Here is a 16,679-nt window from a genome sequence, read left to right on the forward strand (position 1 = left end):
TCGTTGCCTCTTGGGACCTCCACTCCCAGACCTGGTTTCTGAATCAGCCTGTACTTGATTTTTAACCTTGGAAGTTTTTGTCTTGCTTTTTAAACTTACTGATTGTAGTAAACTTACTATTAAAGTAATTTTTTAAAGTAATTTTAAAAATTAATGTGAAGCAGGTGGTCAGAATGTTGAGATACCATTTTAGTTCCTTTCTACTGCTGTGGTCAGATGCCCAGGCGGAGCAGCAGGAGGAGGACGGACAGGGTTGGTTTTGCTGCACAGTCCAAAAGGAAAGAATTCCTTCCGTCAGGAAGCCAGGGTAGCAGGAAGCTCCCTGGTCACAGTGCCTCTCTCTGCATTCTAGAAACGAGACCTGGGGCTGGGCTGTAGAGCCTCAAGGCCCGCCCCATTGCTCAGCCTCCTCCAGCAAGAGCGTCGCCTCTGCCACTTGCTGCCAACTGGGACCAAGTATTCACACACACGAGCCTGTGTGAGGTGTCTCCTGTTCACACGGGAGCACGTGACTTTGTGAGATAATGTGTCTTCACAGTGTTGGCTACGGTTTTATGTTTAGTGGTGAGAGGCCAGTCAGTTATTTTTGGTGGTGTAAGTAAAATCTATGCTAGATTGAGGGTCCCCTTTCTTGTGACTGGGCTGCTCGGTTCTGCTGGAGAAACTGTCACATAGTTTTGTCCTCACTGTTAGTATTCACCAAACCCTGTTAGGTAATTATACACTCACTCCTCCGAGGGTCCTGTCTCCCTTCTCTCCTGCACAGTGCTGCAGGCGCCCCCCGCGGCCCCCCCCCCCCCCTGCTTTGGGTAGAGTCTGCAGACGGCCTCTCTCCAGCTGGGCCTGTTGCCTGTGCGCACGCTCTGACAGAGCTCACCTCTTCTCATTGGCTTCTTGTAGAAGGCCAGGCTCTTCCTTCCCGGGGTGGGTCTGGCTCCTGAGCAGCACCAAGTCAGCCTTCTTTCTAGTGTAAAGCAGGTCTTCCTCAGGCCCTTGTCTTCTTCAACAGGCCTCCCCCTGGGGTCCCCTTGTCTCCGGCAGCCCTCCACTCACCGCACTTAGCTTCCTGGCCCCAGTTCCAGCAGAGGATCCTCCAGTGCTGCTGCCTTGTGTTACTGCTGGACGGTGTTGGGCAGTGTTGACTTCTCCACGTCAATGCGTTTCCTCTTGTGTCCTTGTCTCTCTGTTCCTCTGTCCATCCCTCAGCCATCTTCACTTGTGGATGTTGTGTCCACCATGCTTTGAAGATGACATGTATCCTGTCCCTTCCTGCCTCGCTGCGTGCTTCCTGTGTGGTCTCACCCCGTCATCAGTCCCTGCCGTCACCGCTTTTAAAGTCCTTCCAAGGCCCTGTGGGCTGCCTTGGCTTACTGTAAATATCATTTTGAAAGTCTGAGCAAAACAGTACAGCTGTACCATAGGAACTGATGCCATTTTTAGCTTCAACCTGACTCTTTTATTACTATCTCTTGGCTGTAAAAATGGCCCTAAATTCACATGTTTTCTTGTCATAAATCCAGGGCCAGGGAGTTAGTCTTTGGATTAGTAAAGTGTGAATTCTGAACATATAATGTTTGCCCATCCCCTTTGGGAGCCCTCTGTGCCCTGTCTTCCTCGGAAGGACACCCAACCGCCCTTCCCTGTCAGCCCCAGCCAGGCACCTCTGTGCACACAGGTGAACTTTCCTACTCCAGTCTAGTGTGTTCCCCATTTATACACCTGAAACTTACATGTAGATCCCACTGTGACAGCTGTGCATCTTTGCACTCTGCCCTACCCAGGTCTGTCTTTATCCTCCACACTCAGAATGCTCAAACTGGGGTCTTTCACTTCATGGGATGTGCCACACTTGATTTCCAAGCTTTTTTCATTCTGTCTGTGTGCTCAGCTGGACCACTCTTCCTGCTTTGGCCTAGTGACGACACTTTACACTTAGTTCTTAGCTATCACCGATTTGTAAAGGCTACCCTAAACTGTTTTGGACGATCCTTTGTTCATCTCTCTCCCATCTATATTGTACTGTAAACACACACTGAAAGTTCCCATCTGTCTTCACAGAAGTCATAGTTTTGTTTCAAATCAGTTATTGATTTACTTCTTTATTTTAGGTGGCTATTGGACACTCCCAGCTGGCCTTCCAAATTATGATCGTCATCCTCCTGCCTCCAAGTAGTTGGAGTTACAGACATGCTTTACTGTGCCCAGTATATTACCTTTCTTCTTGGATTAATTTTTAGTTGTTTATTTATTTTGTGTATGTATGTATGTATGTGGGTGCTTGCAAACCATATCATGAATGTGAATGTCATCTCTTTGTCCACCGTGTGGATCCTGGGCAATTAAACTCTCAAATCAGGCTGAGTGGGAAGTGCCCTGATGTGCTGAGCTGTCTCTGCCGGCTGGCCCGTTTTTGAATAGTCGAGACAGTGGCGTGGTAAAAAAGAAGCACAGTGCACACAGGGTTGTGAGAAGTCCTTGTTTCATGTCCGCTAGTTTAGTACAGACCAACATTAGTAGCTTTTGTATCTTTGCAAAGATGTTCTTCACATAAAAGTAAATCTAACTACATGTTGTCAGAATATATATTAGCCAGGTAGTATATTATATGCATACACAGCATTCTGTACATGTCCAAACACCTACCCTAGGTATCTTATACATTCCAGCCAGTACATAAACAGTGTCATACCGTACACACTTTTGCTTCTGGGTTTTTCTACATTTGGCACAGATTTGATATTCTTCCCATATTAAAATAAAGAAAGCTTTATTTTATATAGTTTTACAGTATTACATTAATTGAATATTCCATAAGTAATTTCATTCATAGCTTATTAATGGGCATTTTTGCTTACTTCCAATTATTTTTGCTATTTATGATGGCATAATAAATCTTTATATGTGCAGGGGTTGTGAGGATATGGGGTAGGGGTGAACGGAGTAGAGGGGGTTGCCCACCTTTAATCCCACCACTCAGGAGGCAGAGGGAAGTAGATCTCTGTGTTCAAGGCCAGCCTGTTCTACAAAGTGAGTTCCAGGACAGCCAGAGCTGTTATGCAAAGAAAAAAATCTTTATATGATTCTTGTCTGTTATAACAATTGTTTATAACAATACCTGAAAACAATTGGAAGTAAAATTGCCGAGTCATGGTAAGGCAACATGTAATTTTGGTCATGATTACCAGATTATGTTCTGCATGATTTTACAGCTCTGCAAACCTAAGCTGAGAATCGAAAGTCATTACCAACTTGGAGTACAGTTTATGGTGGAGCATTTGCCTGGAGCACATGGTGCCCTGGCCAGCTGAGTCTCCAGCAGCACACAGGCACACACACCAAAGAAGGGAAGACAGAGTGAGGAAAGGGTGACTTAGTGTCCTTCTTCTGCAGTTGACTTCAGTGGTGACAGCTCTCTATGGCCTCAAACTGTCAAACAGAAAGTCCACAATAATAGTTTTTATTGTTATAAAAGTGTGTATGCTTCTGAGTGACAAGATGCGATCTCATCCCACCCTGCTCTGTCCTGTGTCCAGCTTTATCTGTCCTATACACGGGACCGGCCCATTCGTCATGGAGACAGCCTATCATCAGATTGCTTTTGTGCAACTACAGTACTGTGCCAGTGACTCTCACTTTAAAATTTAAGGTGGTTTGTTTGTTTGTTTGTTTGTTTTCTCTGTGTGGCCCTGGTGTCCTGGAACTCACTCTGTAGACCAGGCTGGCCTCGAATTCAGAGATCCACCTGCCTCTGCCTCCTGAGTGCTGGGATTAATGGTGTGCACCACCACCACTGCCTGGTTTAAGATTTATAATTAACCATTTGATAATGGGACCAGCACAAGACTCTGGTGCTGACCACTCAGCTCTGTCAGAGAGCATCCTTCTGCAGTCTCTGCTTGGCTCTGTCTATTCTGCCAGTGTCAGTTTCTTCTCTCTGCTAAGATTGTAGGTGTGTGTCAGAGTGGCCTACCTGTCCCACGGGTAACCGGGACCTTCCAGTGCAGAGTTGGTGTGCCGTGTCAAGTGGTCCTTATCTGAAGGGTTAGAACGATAAGTGCTTCGGTTTCAGTTCTTTGAGATTTTGGTGTAGTAGTAGTTCACCTTTTACAGGTTGAGTGTCCCTAATCTGAAACTCTAATTTATCTGTGTTTTAAAGCATTTCATACCAAATTAAGGCTGTTCAGCCTGCATTTCCATTTGTGAGACTGTCTACCAATTTTGTTCTCCTTACTGGATTTTCAGGGGTTTCATTTTCATACAATTTTTATTGAATAAATACTTCACAGTTGGTGCTAAACTGGTGTGAGAGACAGCCTTTGCCTTTTCAGAGCTTACAGCAACACAAGTAAACACAACCAAGCACAAAAATGATAAGTAATATTTACATGAAAAAGGAAGTTTAGGGGTGTACCTCAGAGGTATTACCTGCATGGTGTTGGTAAAGTTCTGGGTTAGACCCCAGCTCTGTCAGTCAAGACTCACGTGACTGAGAAGGACTTTTGTTAGATCGAGACATGTTGACTAAAGTAGACTAAACACACACTATCCAGGTGAAGCGGCCGAGAGAACACAAGAGTTCCTCCTTGGATATAACAGTGAAGTAACTGAAGTAGTGTGTTCAGAGCACTGGTGTGTGTTTGTGATTCCAACGCCCTTGGCTCAGCTGCCCACAGCGTGGCATTCAGCACGTAGACCTGGCTGCACCTCCACAAGCTAGCAGTGACACCAGAGTCCTGCTGATGGCCGTGCCCAGATGAGGAGGCTGGGGAAGCCTGGGACAGTCATGTGCACAGAGGGTGGCAGATCAGTACCCCGTGCCACAGAGGGCTGGGGCAGCATTGGCCAGAACATCCAGGACCTCTAGAACTGACATGATTGAGAGAAGAGGAGAAACAGAAGCATTCTGGGTGGGAGAGGTGGTGAGCGCAGATGCCCTGACGAAAATGTCCAGGTCAAGGGGTGGGCAAAGGTCTGGGGTGATGGGAAGCCGAGTGCATCAAGAAAGGTTGGAGAAACGGGTAGTAGGAAATCACTAGAGGGTTATAAACGGGGAATGAGTTGATTGTGTTTCGAAAGGCTAGTCCTGCTACTCTGAATGGGTTGAGAAGGGCAAGTGTGGAAGCAGGGGGTGATTTTTTTTTTTTAATTTTTAAATTTTTTGATTTAATAAAGAGGCCCTTGCATTAGTCTAGGCTGATTGATAGTGGTGGTAGCAGGAAGAAAGGTGGCTGGATTTGGGATCTAGTGTGAGATATCTCATTGGTCCTTGCTGCTGGGGTTAGAGGGAGGAATTGTCAAGCATCTGGGTGACTATGAATCCTTTGATTGTATCAAGAACGCTGCAAAGAGGAGGGCTTCAGGGGGAGTCAGGGTTCTCCTGGACCTGCCGAGAGTCTACTGGGTTCTTAGAGAAAGCTTACTAATGTGGCACACACAGACAGTGAGACAGGGGCCTGGACGTGAATGGAACTTCTCAAACTGGCTGCTTTGATGGTAAACCGTTTTTCGCTTTGGAGCTTACATAGGATTTTGTGGTATGGAACTGTCCAGTGTATTGAAAGTTCCCACACCCCGTCCCAGCTCACCTGCTTTAATGCCAGCGCTCAGGTGTAGGTTAAGCTCGGAAGCAGTGCTGAGTAACCTACTCATAACTTCTCTTCACAGGTGCGTCAGCAGTTCCCGCCTCCCCTGGGCTGGTCGGGCACTGAAGCTCCTACCCAGGTCACTGTTGAAACTCGGCCTGTTCAAGAAACCACCTTCCATGTAGCCCCTCCGCAGAATGCACTGCATCATCACCATGGAAACAGTTCCCATCACCACCACCACCACCACCACCACCACCACCACCATGGACAGCAAGCCTTGGGTAACCGGACCAGGCCAAGGGTCTACAATTCTCCAACAAATAGCTCCTCTACCCAGGATTCTATGGAGGTTGGCCACAGTCACCACTCCATGACATCCCTGTCTTCCTCAACGACTTCTTCCTCTACATCTTCCTCCTCTACTGGTAATCAAGGCAATCAGGCCTATCAGAACCGCCCAGTGGCTGCTAATGCCTTGGACTTTGGACAGAATGGAGCTATGGACGTTAACTTGACCGTCTACTCCAATCCCCGCCAAGAGACTGGCATAGCTGGGCATCCAGCATACCAATTCTCTGCTAACACAGGCCCTGCACATTACATGACTGAAGGACACCTGACCATGAGGCAAGGGGCTGACAGAGAAGAGTCTCCCATGACAGGAGTTTGTGTGCAACAGAGTCCTGTAGCTAGCTCGTGACTACATTGAAACTTGAGTTTGTTTCTTGTGTGTTTTTATAGAAGTGGTGTTTTTTTCCCAAAAACAAAGTGCAAAGCTGCTTGAATCAGAAGGAGATTAACACACTGAACCGCTACAAGAGGGCAGAGCTGACTTTTTTTTAACTTGAAAAGATTGCAAAGGGACAGTGAAGTTGTTCAGAGCCATGCCCACCTGTCTCCACGAGGCTCCGAGGTGCCCTCTTTTTGCCCCACCTTAACCTGCCGTCTCCCCGTCACAGTGGGTTTGTCTTTCTACCCAGCAGAAGTTCATGTTCAGATGTTGGTCTTGGTCATTTGCCAACTAATTTTAAAATAAAAAGGCACTGCACATAATTTGCATAAAGGGCCCCATAAGGGTGTTCTGTTTTTTTATTTTTTTTCTGTTGTTGTTTTGTTTTTTCATTTTTATTTTTCCCCCTTTTCCCATGTTTTGTTTTGTTTGGGGTTGGGGGTTGGGTGGGAAACTTGGGTTTTTATGTCCTCTACACACTTGGGCACGGAAATGCAGTACTGTAAGGAAGAGGGACCTCCAGTTCACACAGCCATCATCTTCAGCTGTGTGAAAGGGACGATTGTGTTGAAGTTTGTAAGGCACATTAAGCATGCTAAGTGGCGGGGATCAGGACTCTCCTGTCTGAACCTACCGAGGAGCAAAGCAGCAGTTCCGTGGGACCCTGTGGTCTCCTGTTGGAGAGGCCGAGGGAAGATAGGAATGGAACGGGACTGGTCTCCTCAGCAAGGGGCACTGAGAAGCAAACACCGGGTCCGCTGTGGCCAGTCCTGGGTAGGTCTGAGTGGTGGTCTTTGGGATAACCTTGGCCTTATGGATTTGGACTCGAAGTTAGAAGAGCCTACCATTTCAGATACAATCACTTGTGGACATGCGTTTGCAGACGGTCCTTAATGCTGAAAACACAGAGAATGGGTAATTCAAGAGGCCTTTCTTTTAAAATAGACTCGTGACCCACTAATTGTAAGGTATTGCAAGGTCACTTTGCGTGTGTCATAAAGCGACTCCCTTATTGGTCGAAGGCCACAGACGTAGTGGTTTGCTCTGGCGGAAGTAGCTACAGCTGTGTCCTTCCTGCTTTGACCTTTTCTTTGGCTTTTTCTCGGCACGTGGTGTCTTCACCATTTCTTCTGCACAAAGATGTCTTCTGTTCATCCTGAACATTTTAAAATGCAGAATTTTATGTGACTGCTTTTTTGCCTCACAATTATGCTGTGAATTTTACAAAAATTTATTTTCTTTTTTGATAATTTATTGTACCAAAGCTGTTTTTATAGCACATAGATGTCTGTAACCAATAATGTAGCAGTTCTGCACTTTGACACAAGGTGTAACTAGACCATTTTTAAATGTCAGTTGAAAATTATGGCTGTACTATTGCTTAAACAAAACTGGAACTGTTGTTGAATCCATAGCCAATACATTTACAGCAATCTGTGTACTGGACAGAATAGATTGACATCTAATTCAAGATTACACCACCTGTCACATTCTAAATGTGTTCAGGCTTCTGAAGGGGAAGGGACACTGGATCCAGAAGCTATGGAGCCAGCAGTTGATGCTTGTATCCTGATTAACTTACTTGTAAACTTGAATTCGAGACCTTGATTGAACCAACAGGTCCACAGTAGGAACAGAAGGAAGGCAGAGCTCTGAGTGTGACCTGCAGTGAGCAGGCTGGCATTAACAGGTACCTCACTGGAGAGTCTGCTGCCTTCATGTAACACAGTCTGGCAGTGGCTAAATTTGGGTTCCCATTTAAAGTGAGCAATTCTAGGGTGTTACACTCTTAGCGGTTGAATTGGGAGAGTGGGGATGTAGTAATTTCCCTGTCCAGGATCGCAAGAAGCCTAGGAGAGAAGCAGTGACCTACCTCTGCCTACCGACAGCCCTGTTGGAAGCAACTCAGCAGAACACCACGTTACTTTTTATTGGTCAACTCCATGTGGCTGACTAGGTCAATTTTTTGTTTTTTGTTTTTTTTTTTTTTGTTTTTTTTTTTTGAGCAAAAGCAGTTTTTTATATGTAAACAATGACAGAAGAAAGGCCTAAAACTCTGTGAATGTGAATGGAAACTTGGAGAGCCCCGTTTTTATAAACACAAATACTTTGGTTGTTAATCAGGAAATCCATATTTATTTTGTAATTAAATGTCAAGCCTGTGGATTGTTTTGAACTTGGTAGTTGATGAGAGTTTCCGTGAGTTAAGGTGTCACCTCGAGTGCAGCAGGGTCAGAGGGGTGTGGCGCCTGCTGCTGTAGGGACCCCGACACCACACCAGGGGGCTCAGGTCATTTCTCCCCCTGTGCTGGTTGCCACATTTTAGCAAGCACCAAAAAAGAGAGCAGTTTTTAAACCGATATTTACATAAAGAAAACCACGCAATCCAGTGCTTCTGCATACTGTGTTCTGTTACAGTCCAGTTTTGTGTGCTTTACTACACAGTTTGGTTACAGGACTTCTGTGCATTGTAAACATAAACAGCATGGAAAAGGTTAAATACCTGTGTTCAGATTGTAAGATCTAGTCCGGACTTGCTGTGTATATTGTAACGTTAAATGAAAAAGACCCCCCTTTGTATTATAGTCATGCGATCTTATGTATGATAAACAGTTGAATAATTTGTCCTCAGACTCTTTACTATGCTTTTTTTAAAAATTAATTTAAGGAAAAAATGTAAACATAGTAAAAACCAATCTTCCTATGCAATGAAGCGGGTCCAGGTCTGGTAGGTATAGCAGGTATAATTGAGTCAAATTGTGTACAAAGGGAAATACTGCCTTGCGGAGACGAGGCTTCACGTATCTTTGAAAGTAAAAATTGGAGGTTTAACAGATGATTGGTTCTTTAAAATGGATTCTTTACCTGAGTGATCATCATGTGCACAGTTACTGCTTCATGGTCTTGTTTAGTGTTCAGAGGGTTCGTGAGGACCACATGATTCTCCCCTGAGCCTCTGGCCTGCTGGGGTTGAAAGAGAGACTGAATGCTGCTGTCCCTCCTCAGCTCCCTGAGGATGCACTGGTCACTTTACTGTACAGACCCTAGAACCTGGCCATGCTGCGGCATCGGGTTCTAACCTCCATGTCAGCCTGCACAAGGACATGGTATGGTGGCATTCAGAAGGTAAGAGACTCACAGAAGAGTCACTGTGACTCTGGAAACTCAGTTGTAGAGCTTGTGTGTTAGGATGGAGAACTTCCTATTTTTTTGTCTTAGGCTACTTTTTAAATTTTTTTTTTTTTAAACTTAGGTAACAAGCATATTTTGTAATACTGGAGTAAAATACCCGAGGCTTATTTTTACCTACTAAATAGGACTACATTTTTTTTTTCTGTTTTAAAGTGAGACTGTAGTAGTAATCTGAGGCCTCAGAAATGGCATCTGAGCCCGTGCTACTGTCTTGGTTCCTTACATTTGTTAAATGTACTGTCATGTTCTCACAGTGGGGAAAATACATGAAGAAAGACAGTAAACACTTCATTTTAAGTTGGTCCCCAACTTTCTTTTCACTGGCCTGCTTTTATTTTAACTTGCCCAGGCTCAACACTCTGTGTCTAGTTGTGTGCTGGTGACCATGTGCAGTAGATGAAATGGTCTATTCCAGACACAGGACTGCCTCAGTGTTCTGTGTGAGGAAAGCTTGGAGATGAAGACTGAGGATGTATCTGCGGGCCAGACATCCCCCACAATGAGCAGAGCACCCCAGGTGGCCTGTTTCCAAGTGCACACAGTCCTCGGCAGTGTGTGTACTAGCCGTGAAGACCCATGCTGCTGTCCTGGCTTTTCTTCATACACTTCTTCATACAGCCAGCTCCTAGGTTTCAGCTGCTGTCGTCAGGGAAAGGTGAAGGGCCCAGCTGCCCTCATCAGGACTGGGTTATAGCAGCATGCTGGGGGAGCGCAAGCACTTTGTCACTTTCAAAAATACTCCTGTCTTAAATCTTGAGACAGAGCTGTCTCCAACTAGATACTGATGTAAGCACAAAATAATTGCCTAAGTCAGTCTCAACGTGTGTATCGTGGCACGGATTGCATATCAGATACGCTGCAAATTCGATACTTACATTACAATTCATAACTAGCAAAATTACCGTTATGAAGTAGCAACGAAGTGATTTTTATGGTTGGGGTCATCACAACATGAGGAGCTGTATTAAAGGGTCAGTGTTAGGAAGGTTGAGAAGCAGTTTTGTCGAGTCTTCCAGTGTAGAGCTGTGTAGATGCTTCCTCAGTAAGTTCTCCCTTGAATTCCCCACCACCACCACCACCACCATCCTGATGGGAAGACTGCAGACAGGTCTCAGATCCAGCTCTCTCTGCTCTGCCCTGCCTAGGCTTGGCCGGGTTCTGAAAGTGCTTGAAAAGGAGTCACACTGTAATAAAACACACGTTCACACATGTTCACACTTCGGTGGGAGGCGAAGGTAGCACAAGTTCTCAGTGAGGGTGCTGAAAGCGCTGAACAAGGGAAGGGGTGGCGGGGTCCACTGTGGTTTGCGGAGTGCTCTTGTAGCTAGGGAGATACTCCGTCATCTTTCAGAAGGCAGCATTCTAGAAAGACCAAGTGGGTGTTGCTGCCTATACCCTGTCTGGAAGAAGGAAGCTGATTTGATTATCTTTTCCAATTAAATTCTCTAAGCTTGTTACCTTTGGGTTTTTATTTTCTTATTGTACGCATAAGTCCCTACGACTATCCCTAATTTCTTAGCTGAAACCAGTATGATGGAGCATCTGAGCACCAAAGGCAGGGGCTGGTCACTGTGAGTCATGGCCTGGGAAATGGGGAGCAGCCTAGCAGGTGGGGCCTGTAGTTGCCTGTCTGCCCAGGGAAGAGGAGAGGGCTAACCCAGTGAGGCCTGCCCGAGGTTGGAAACAGCCTTAGGAAGATGAATTGGCAGCTCATCTGCCTTTAGCCATTGTAGAGAAGGAACAGAAGTACTGTGGGGGTGGAGTGCGATGGGTTGATGAATTACTTGTGTGAAATGGCTTTGTGTTTAAAGCCAAAGTTTGATGCAGAGAAATCGCCTAAGGAGACAGTGTGTGCATTGCTAGTGGACGGTGAATCAGTAAGGCATCCTGGGACACCACTCCCACTTTGGGTGTCCATGGGCAGGAAACAAACTGTGGGAAAGGGTGGTTTTGATGAACGGCTACCTGTGCACCTACTGGTTTCAAGGCAGGTCTGGAATCTTTGCAGAATCACACATGCCCCACCCAGCGTTTGATTCAGGAAGTTGGGATTGGGGTCAGGTCATCTTTGGAAAGCTTTGGCTAAGGTGCTGAACCTGCAACCAGGCATGACTGAGAGAGGCATGTGGTCAATCAAAAGCATCCTAAAAAGGCGTGTTGCTGTTTATTGAGTTACGGCTCGCATTACACAGTGTCACAAGCAAGGCAGTACAGTGCACACCACGCACACTGTTCCATTATCTCCCATCGTGGAAGTGGGAGGATGTGGTGGAGTAACCTATTGGTAGTGCTCAGCTGTCCCATGAGAAGACGTGCTCAGTGTATTTCCCAGTAGCCATCTCGAATTTTCTTTCTTAAACATGAGTCCTGTGTGGCCTTTGGAAGGTTTGTGTAGCAGTTACAGTTTTTAGCTTGGAATCATGGATGGGTTCAAATCCTGGCTGGTGTGCCCATTAGCTCTGATGCCTGGCGGATCCCTTTTTCAGCCTCACGCCTGCATTACAGCTGTCTGCTGTACTCAAGTGCAACATTCTGTTCATTGTCAATGAGAGGATGCAGATAAACATCTAGCACACTCTTCCTGTAGAGGAAGCCACAGGACTGTCTTCAGAGAGTGAGTGGAACCTGCATTTTCCACACGAGTATAACAGGATTAGGTGAGTGTTAAGCTGTTTTTGGCTACTTCTGGAGCCTGGCTGGGTATTACCTTTATTAGTTGGCTTTGCTACTACACAGTGTCGATTTTACAATTGGGAAATTCATTGGCTTTCAGGTTTTTTGGTAGTTCCCATCCATGTGGCTTTAATAAGAACCGGCACTAGTTTTTTGGTTTTTTATTTTTTAGTAGGATCTCACTATGTAGCTCTGACTGTCCTGGAACTTGCTGTGTAGACTAAGCTGGCCTCAGACTCAGAGATGCTGGGATTAAAGGTGCATGCTGCCATGCTAGGCCAGCACTGATGTTTTTTTTTTGTTTGTTTGTTTTTCGAGACAGGGTTTCTCTGTGTAGCTTTGCGCCTTTCCTGGGACTCACTTGGTAGCCCAGGCTGGCCTCGAACTCACAGAGATCCACCTGCCTCTGCCTCCCGAGTGCTGGGATTAAAGGCGTGCGCCACCACCGCCCGGCTAGCACTGATGTTTTTAACCAGCTCTGTTACTAGGCTTTGGGAGTTATATGTCCAGTGGCCCTTCACTCAGGCTTTTGTAGCCTTAAAAAAAAACAGGCCTAATTTAATGACAGAAAAGAGTGTGATTGTGTGATCATGTCTGCGTGTGAGTATGGGATGTGTGTGTGTGTGCATGCACACGTGTGTGCAGGTGTCCACGCCAGGTGGAGACCAGAAGTTGACAGCGTATTTCTCTCTATTGCTGTCCATATTTTTGAGATGGCCTTTCTCTGAATGTGGGGCTTGTTATTCCAGTGAGACTAGCTGGCCGGCCAGCTCAGGGATCCAGCTGTTTCTTTCTTTTCCCCCACACCCCCATGATAGGATTGCAGACATCACCTCTGCACCTGGTGTTCACTTGGTCTCTGGAGTTTGGGACCCAGGCTCTCAGGCTCTCACAGTAAGCACGTCCCCCACCAAGCCATCTCAGCACCAGAGGTTTTTAAGTTTATGAGCAGCAGCATCAGGGAAGTTGGGGGAACTTACAAGGCCGTATCATAAACTTTTAAAAGCAGTAAGGCCAGCTGCGCCACTTTCCATTCTGAAGAGTTTGCTTTGGAGATGTGTTTGGTGACATGTCCAGTTCAGTTCCCCACAGGGTCATTCCCTTCTTATTCCTAAAATGTCTTCCCTCTTAAGTAAATTGTGAGCGTAAAGGCGTCAGGATGAAAGTCTGTCCTTGGCGTTAGAATACACAATTTACAGTGGCCTGGGTACATTAAATCACACTGGACTGATGATGAGGTTAAGGTGGGTGAGCTGCTTCCAGGCCAGTTCTATTTCCAAGTCCAGAGCACATAGACAGTCCTCTATTTGAAAAGGCACCTGGGCCTGGGCCCCATAACAGCTCTGATCTCTTCAGGTGGGTTTGCACATCTCTGCCCTCTGGAGGTACCTTTCGTAGTGTGGATCTGGCCCAATGAGTGCCAGTGCCACCTGCGGACTCAGTGGGATGGGTAGTGGAGTGCAGGCCTGGACATGGTCCTCCAGGATCCTGGATTATGTGAGCATGCTACTGCAGGCTTACCCAGAATTCACAAGTTCTCACCTGGATGAGGTACATGTTCATCAGCGCCTGTCTGCTATGGGGGTGTGGGTATTGGAAGACTAGGCTTCCCCTACCACTTCATGGAATCACAGTGGTCTTAACATTTACAGAGACTGAAGGAACTCATGGTCTAGGGGTGTGCTCGAGGTGGCCAGCGGCTAGGGTTAGGGTGGATGGGGTGCAGGGCTCCCATGTGGGCCACTAGCAAGCTACAGCGGCATCCTGGCTGAATGCTGGCTGTCAGGATTCCACCTGCCTCTTAACTGGAACCCACACAGCAGGACTACAGCTCTCCGTTACTGACAAGATTAAAAGGGTGTCAGCTCGAAATATCTGTCTCACTTAACTGCAGAAGACACTCCGAAGCAGAGAAAGCAATGAGGTTTAGACTGCCTACAGAATCGTAAACTGGAAGGGAGGCCTGGATTCAAACCCATTGTCTTCCAGGCAGGAGCTCCAGGCTATAGACGGACCGTGCCAGAGAAATGGTCAACAACAGGCAACAGCATGGGAAAGGTTCCAGGCACAGGAGGAAGGAACCCCAGGCATTACGGCCTCACGAGTGGGAAAGACAGATGTGAATAAGCCATGCTTTAGAGCATCTCACCCTGAACAGCTGCAGGGTAAGCTGATACGAGGTGACCGCAGAACGTAGCTGCTGCCATGCTGCCCGTGGGCAGTCCTGAGCTGTTTAAGGGGGTTGACAGACCCTGGAAATGATGGAATGAGGCAAGGGGAGGAGATTCCCAATGTCCCGCCAGAGCAGCATGAGGGAGGGAGACCTGAGAAGTGGGTGTGCGGCTCATCATTTCAGCTGTTAGAGCAATTTTGGTACAAAAGAATGTAATAAAGGGGTTGGGCCCAAGGCAGTAGAATTTTGGCTTTCCTTAAATAGATAGAGGAGGGAGGTCAGGAAAGTCGGAGGTCAGAAAGGTCGGGGGATATAACAGCTGAGAAGTCTTGGTAGAGAAATCCAAGGAAGGTTAGTACTGTCAAGGGATGGTGAATACTTAAGTCAACTGCCTTAGTTTCCCTGTATTCCCAAAGAAATGTGAAAACAAACAGAAAAAGAAAAATGAATTTATTTATTGTTTGACTAAACTAGGGAGAGACAACCCAGTTCCTCTCCACTGTGCCCATGGAAAGTCCCACGACTTACAGAAAACTGCAAGACAAAGGCCAGAAGATGTGTGCGAGCTGGGAGGCAGGTGAAGGGTCGGGAGGAGCCTCCATGGCCTCTGCTCTGCACGGTGTGAAAACACTGTTACATGGACAAAGTTTCCCAGCCCTGTCCAGCCCCTGCGGTCAGCAGCAGCTGCTCGCCACCCCAGGGAGAGCCTGTGAGCAGTGTAGAGCTTCCAGCTAAGGCCAGAGCGCACCAGCATCTGATTAAACAGGGTCCTGGTGATTTTGCAAACTGTTAGTTTTATTTTTAAGGTTTTTTTTTTCTTTTAAGTTTTGTTTTGTATTTTGAGGCAGTGTTTCTCTGTGTAGCCCTGGCTGTTCTGGAACTCACTGTGTAGACCAGGCTGGTCTCAAACTCAGAGATCCACCTGCCTCTGCATCCCAAGTGCTGGGATCAAAGATGTGCACCACCACACATAGGTAAAGTTTAAACTTTTTCTTATTATTTGTGCATTTGGGTGAGGGCACAGGTACCATGGCATGTGGGGTCAGAGGACACCAGTGAGTTCCAGGGATTGCACTCAGGTGAGGTTAGGCTTGGTGGCAAGTGCCTTTACCCACGGAGCTATCTCACTGGCCTGTACATGTTAGTGGTGTGAGAAACCGCTCAATACCTCTCTCTAGATTTGTGGAAAGCTAAGAGTTCACGTTGAGGACTCAGCGGACAAGTGATTGTCTCCATCTTCTAGTCTGGCCTCTTTCCGAATCTCCATGCAGATGTTGCTCTTGAAGACCACAAACCAAACCCAGCAGAGTTAGAGTGAGAATGACAATGTCCATTAGCACAGGCTTTCCCATATGGGTTAAGAATGATATACAGGGTTCCTACAAGGTTTTTATTTCGACAAGTCTACTGTGAAGTAGAAATGATGGAGACGTTTATCTCTGATACTGTCTTCATTTATTTGGGATGTGAACACTCCCTCCAGAAGCCTCTGAAGAACCTGCACCAAGAGTCTGTAAATCCTGTCTGTCCCCTTGCCTTCTCCCTGGGCCGTTCTCTCCCATGACACACTGTTGACGGTCTGAGTCTGGCAGCAGCAGCAGCAGGCCACTGGCATTTCCTCCAGCAGTCACAGCCTCCCCCCCCGCCCCCCGTCCCCGGCACACCAGCCTTCATGTTCCTCATCCACATGAATTTTCGCTTAGGCCCTAATTGAGAGTGAGCCAAGGGCTGAACCTCTGCAGAAAAGAATTAGGGGGCACTGGACACCGAGGGAGGTTTATTATGCTCTAGCTGTCACCAAAGACCCTTTCCTTCTTTGTCCTTAGCATATCCTTGTAGGGTGGTGGGCCCCTTAAGAGTGAGAACATTCTAAGATGTGAACTGCTTTCAGCTTCTTGCCACTGGCAACAGATTCATTAAGTATCAGCAAACTATAACACACCTTCCTGGTTTTGTATGGCTCACCAAAGGAAGAATGAATGGGTTTCTGCCAGATGTGGTGACGAATGCCTTTAACCCCAGCAATTAGGAGCCAGAGGCAGGTGGATCTCTATGAGTTCGAGGCCAGCCTGGTCTACAGAGTGAGTTTCAGGACAGCCAAGGCCACACAGAGAAACTCTGTCTCAAAAAGCCAAAACCAAAAAGAAAAAAAAAGAATGGATTTTACATTTCTAAAAGGTATCAAAGCAAACACTGATTTAAACCTCACTACCTGAACAAAATTTTGTTGGAATTTAGCCATTCCAGCTTGCACATGGTGGTCATTTTGGTGCTGTGGCAATCACTGTGTGGTTGCTACAGAGACCATGTGCCATCCTCTTGTTCA

General features: G+C 46.6%; 1 protein-coding gene across 3 annotated transcripts in view; it reads left to right on the forward strand.

The window, feature by feature from the left end:
• Dyrk1a (dual specificity tyrosine phosphorylation regulated kinase 1A) overlaps positions 1-8,946 on the forward strand; it is a 133,154-nt gene extending 124,208 nt beyond the window's left edge. For all 3 annotated transcript variants that reach the window (XM_052741277.1, XM_052741275.1, XM_052741276.1), the window contains one exon: positions 5,665-8,946. In XM_052741277.1, coding sequence (XP_052597237.1) covers positions 5,665-6,285 — 621 coding nt within the window. In that variant the 3' untranslated portion in view covers positions 6,286-8,946. The remainder of the gene's footprint in view (positions 1-5,664) is intronic.
• The last annotated feature ends 7,733 nt before the right edge of the window (positions 8,947-16,679 follow it).

Source organism: Peromyscus californicus, unplaced genomic scaffold (assembly GCF_007827085.1).
Source record: "Peromyscus californicus insignis strain IS unplaced genomic scaffold, ASM782708v3 Scaffold_16__1_contigs__length_79575227, whole genome shotgun sequence".
NCBI classification, from domain to species: domain Eukaryota; kingdom Metazoa; phylum Chordata; class Mammalia; order Rodentia; family Cricetidae; genus Peromyscus; species Peromyscus californicus.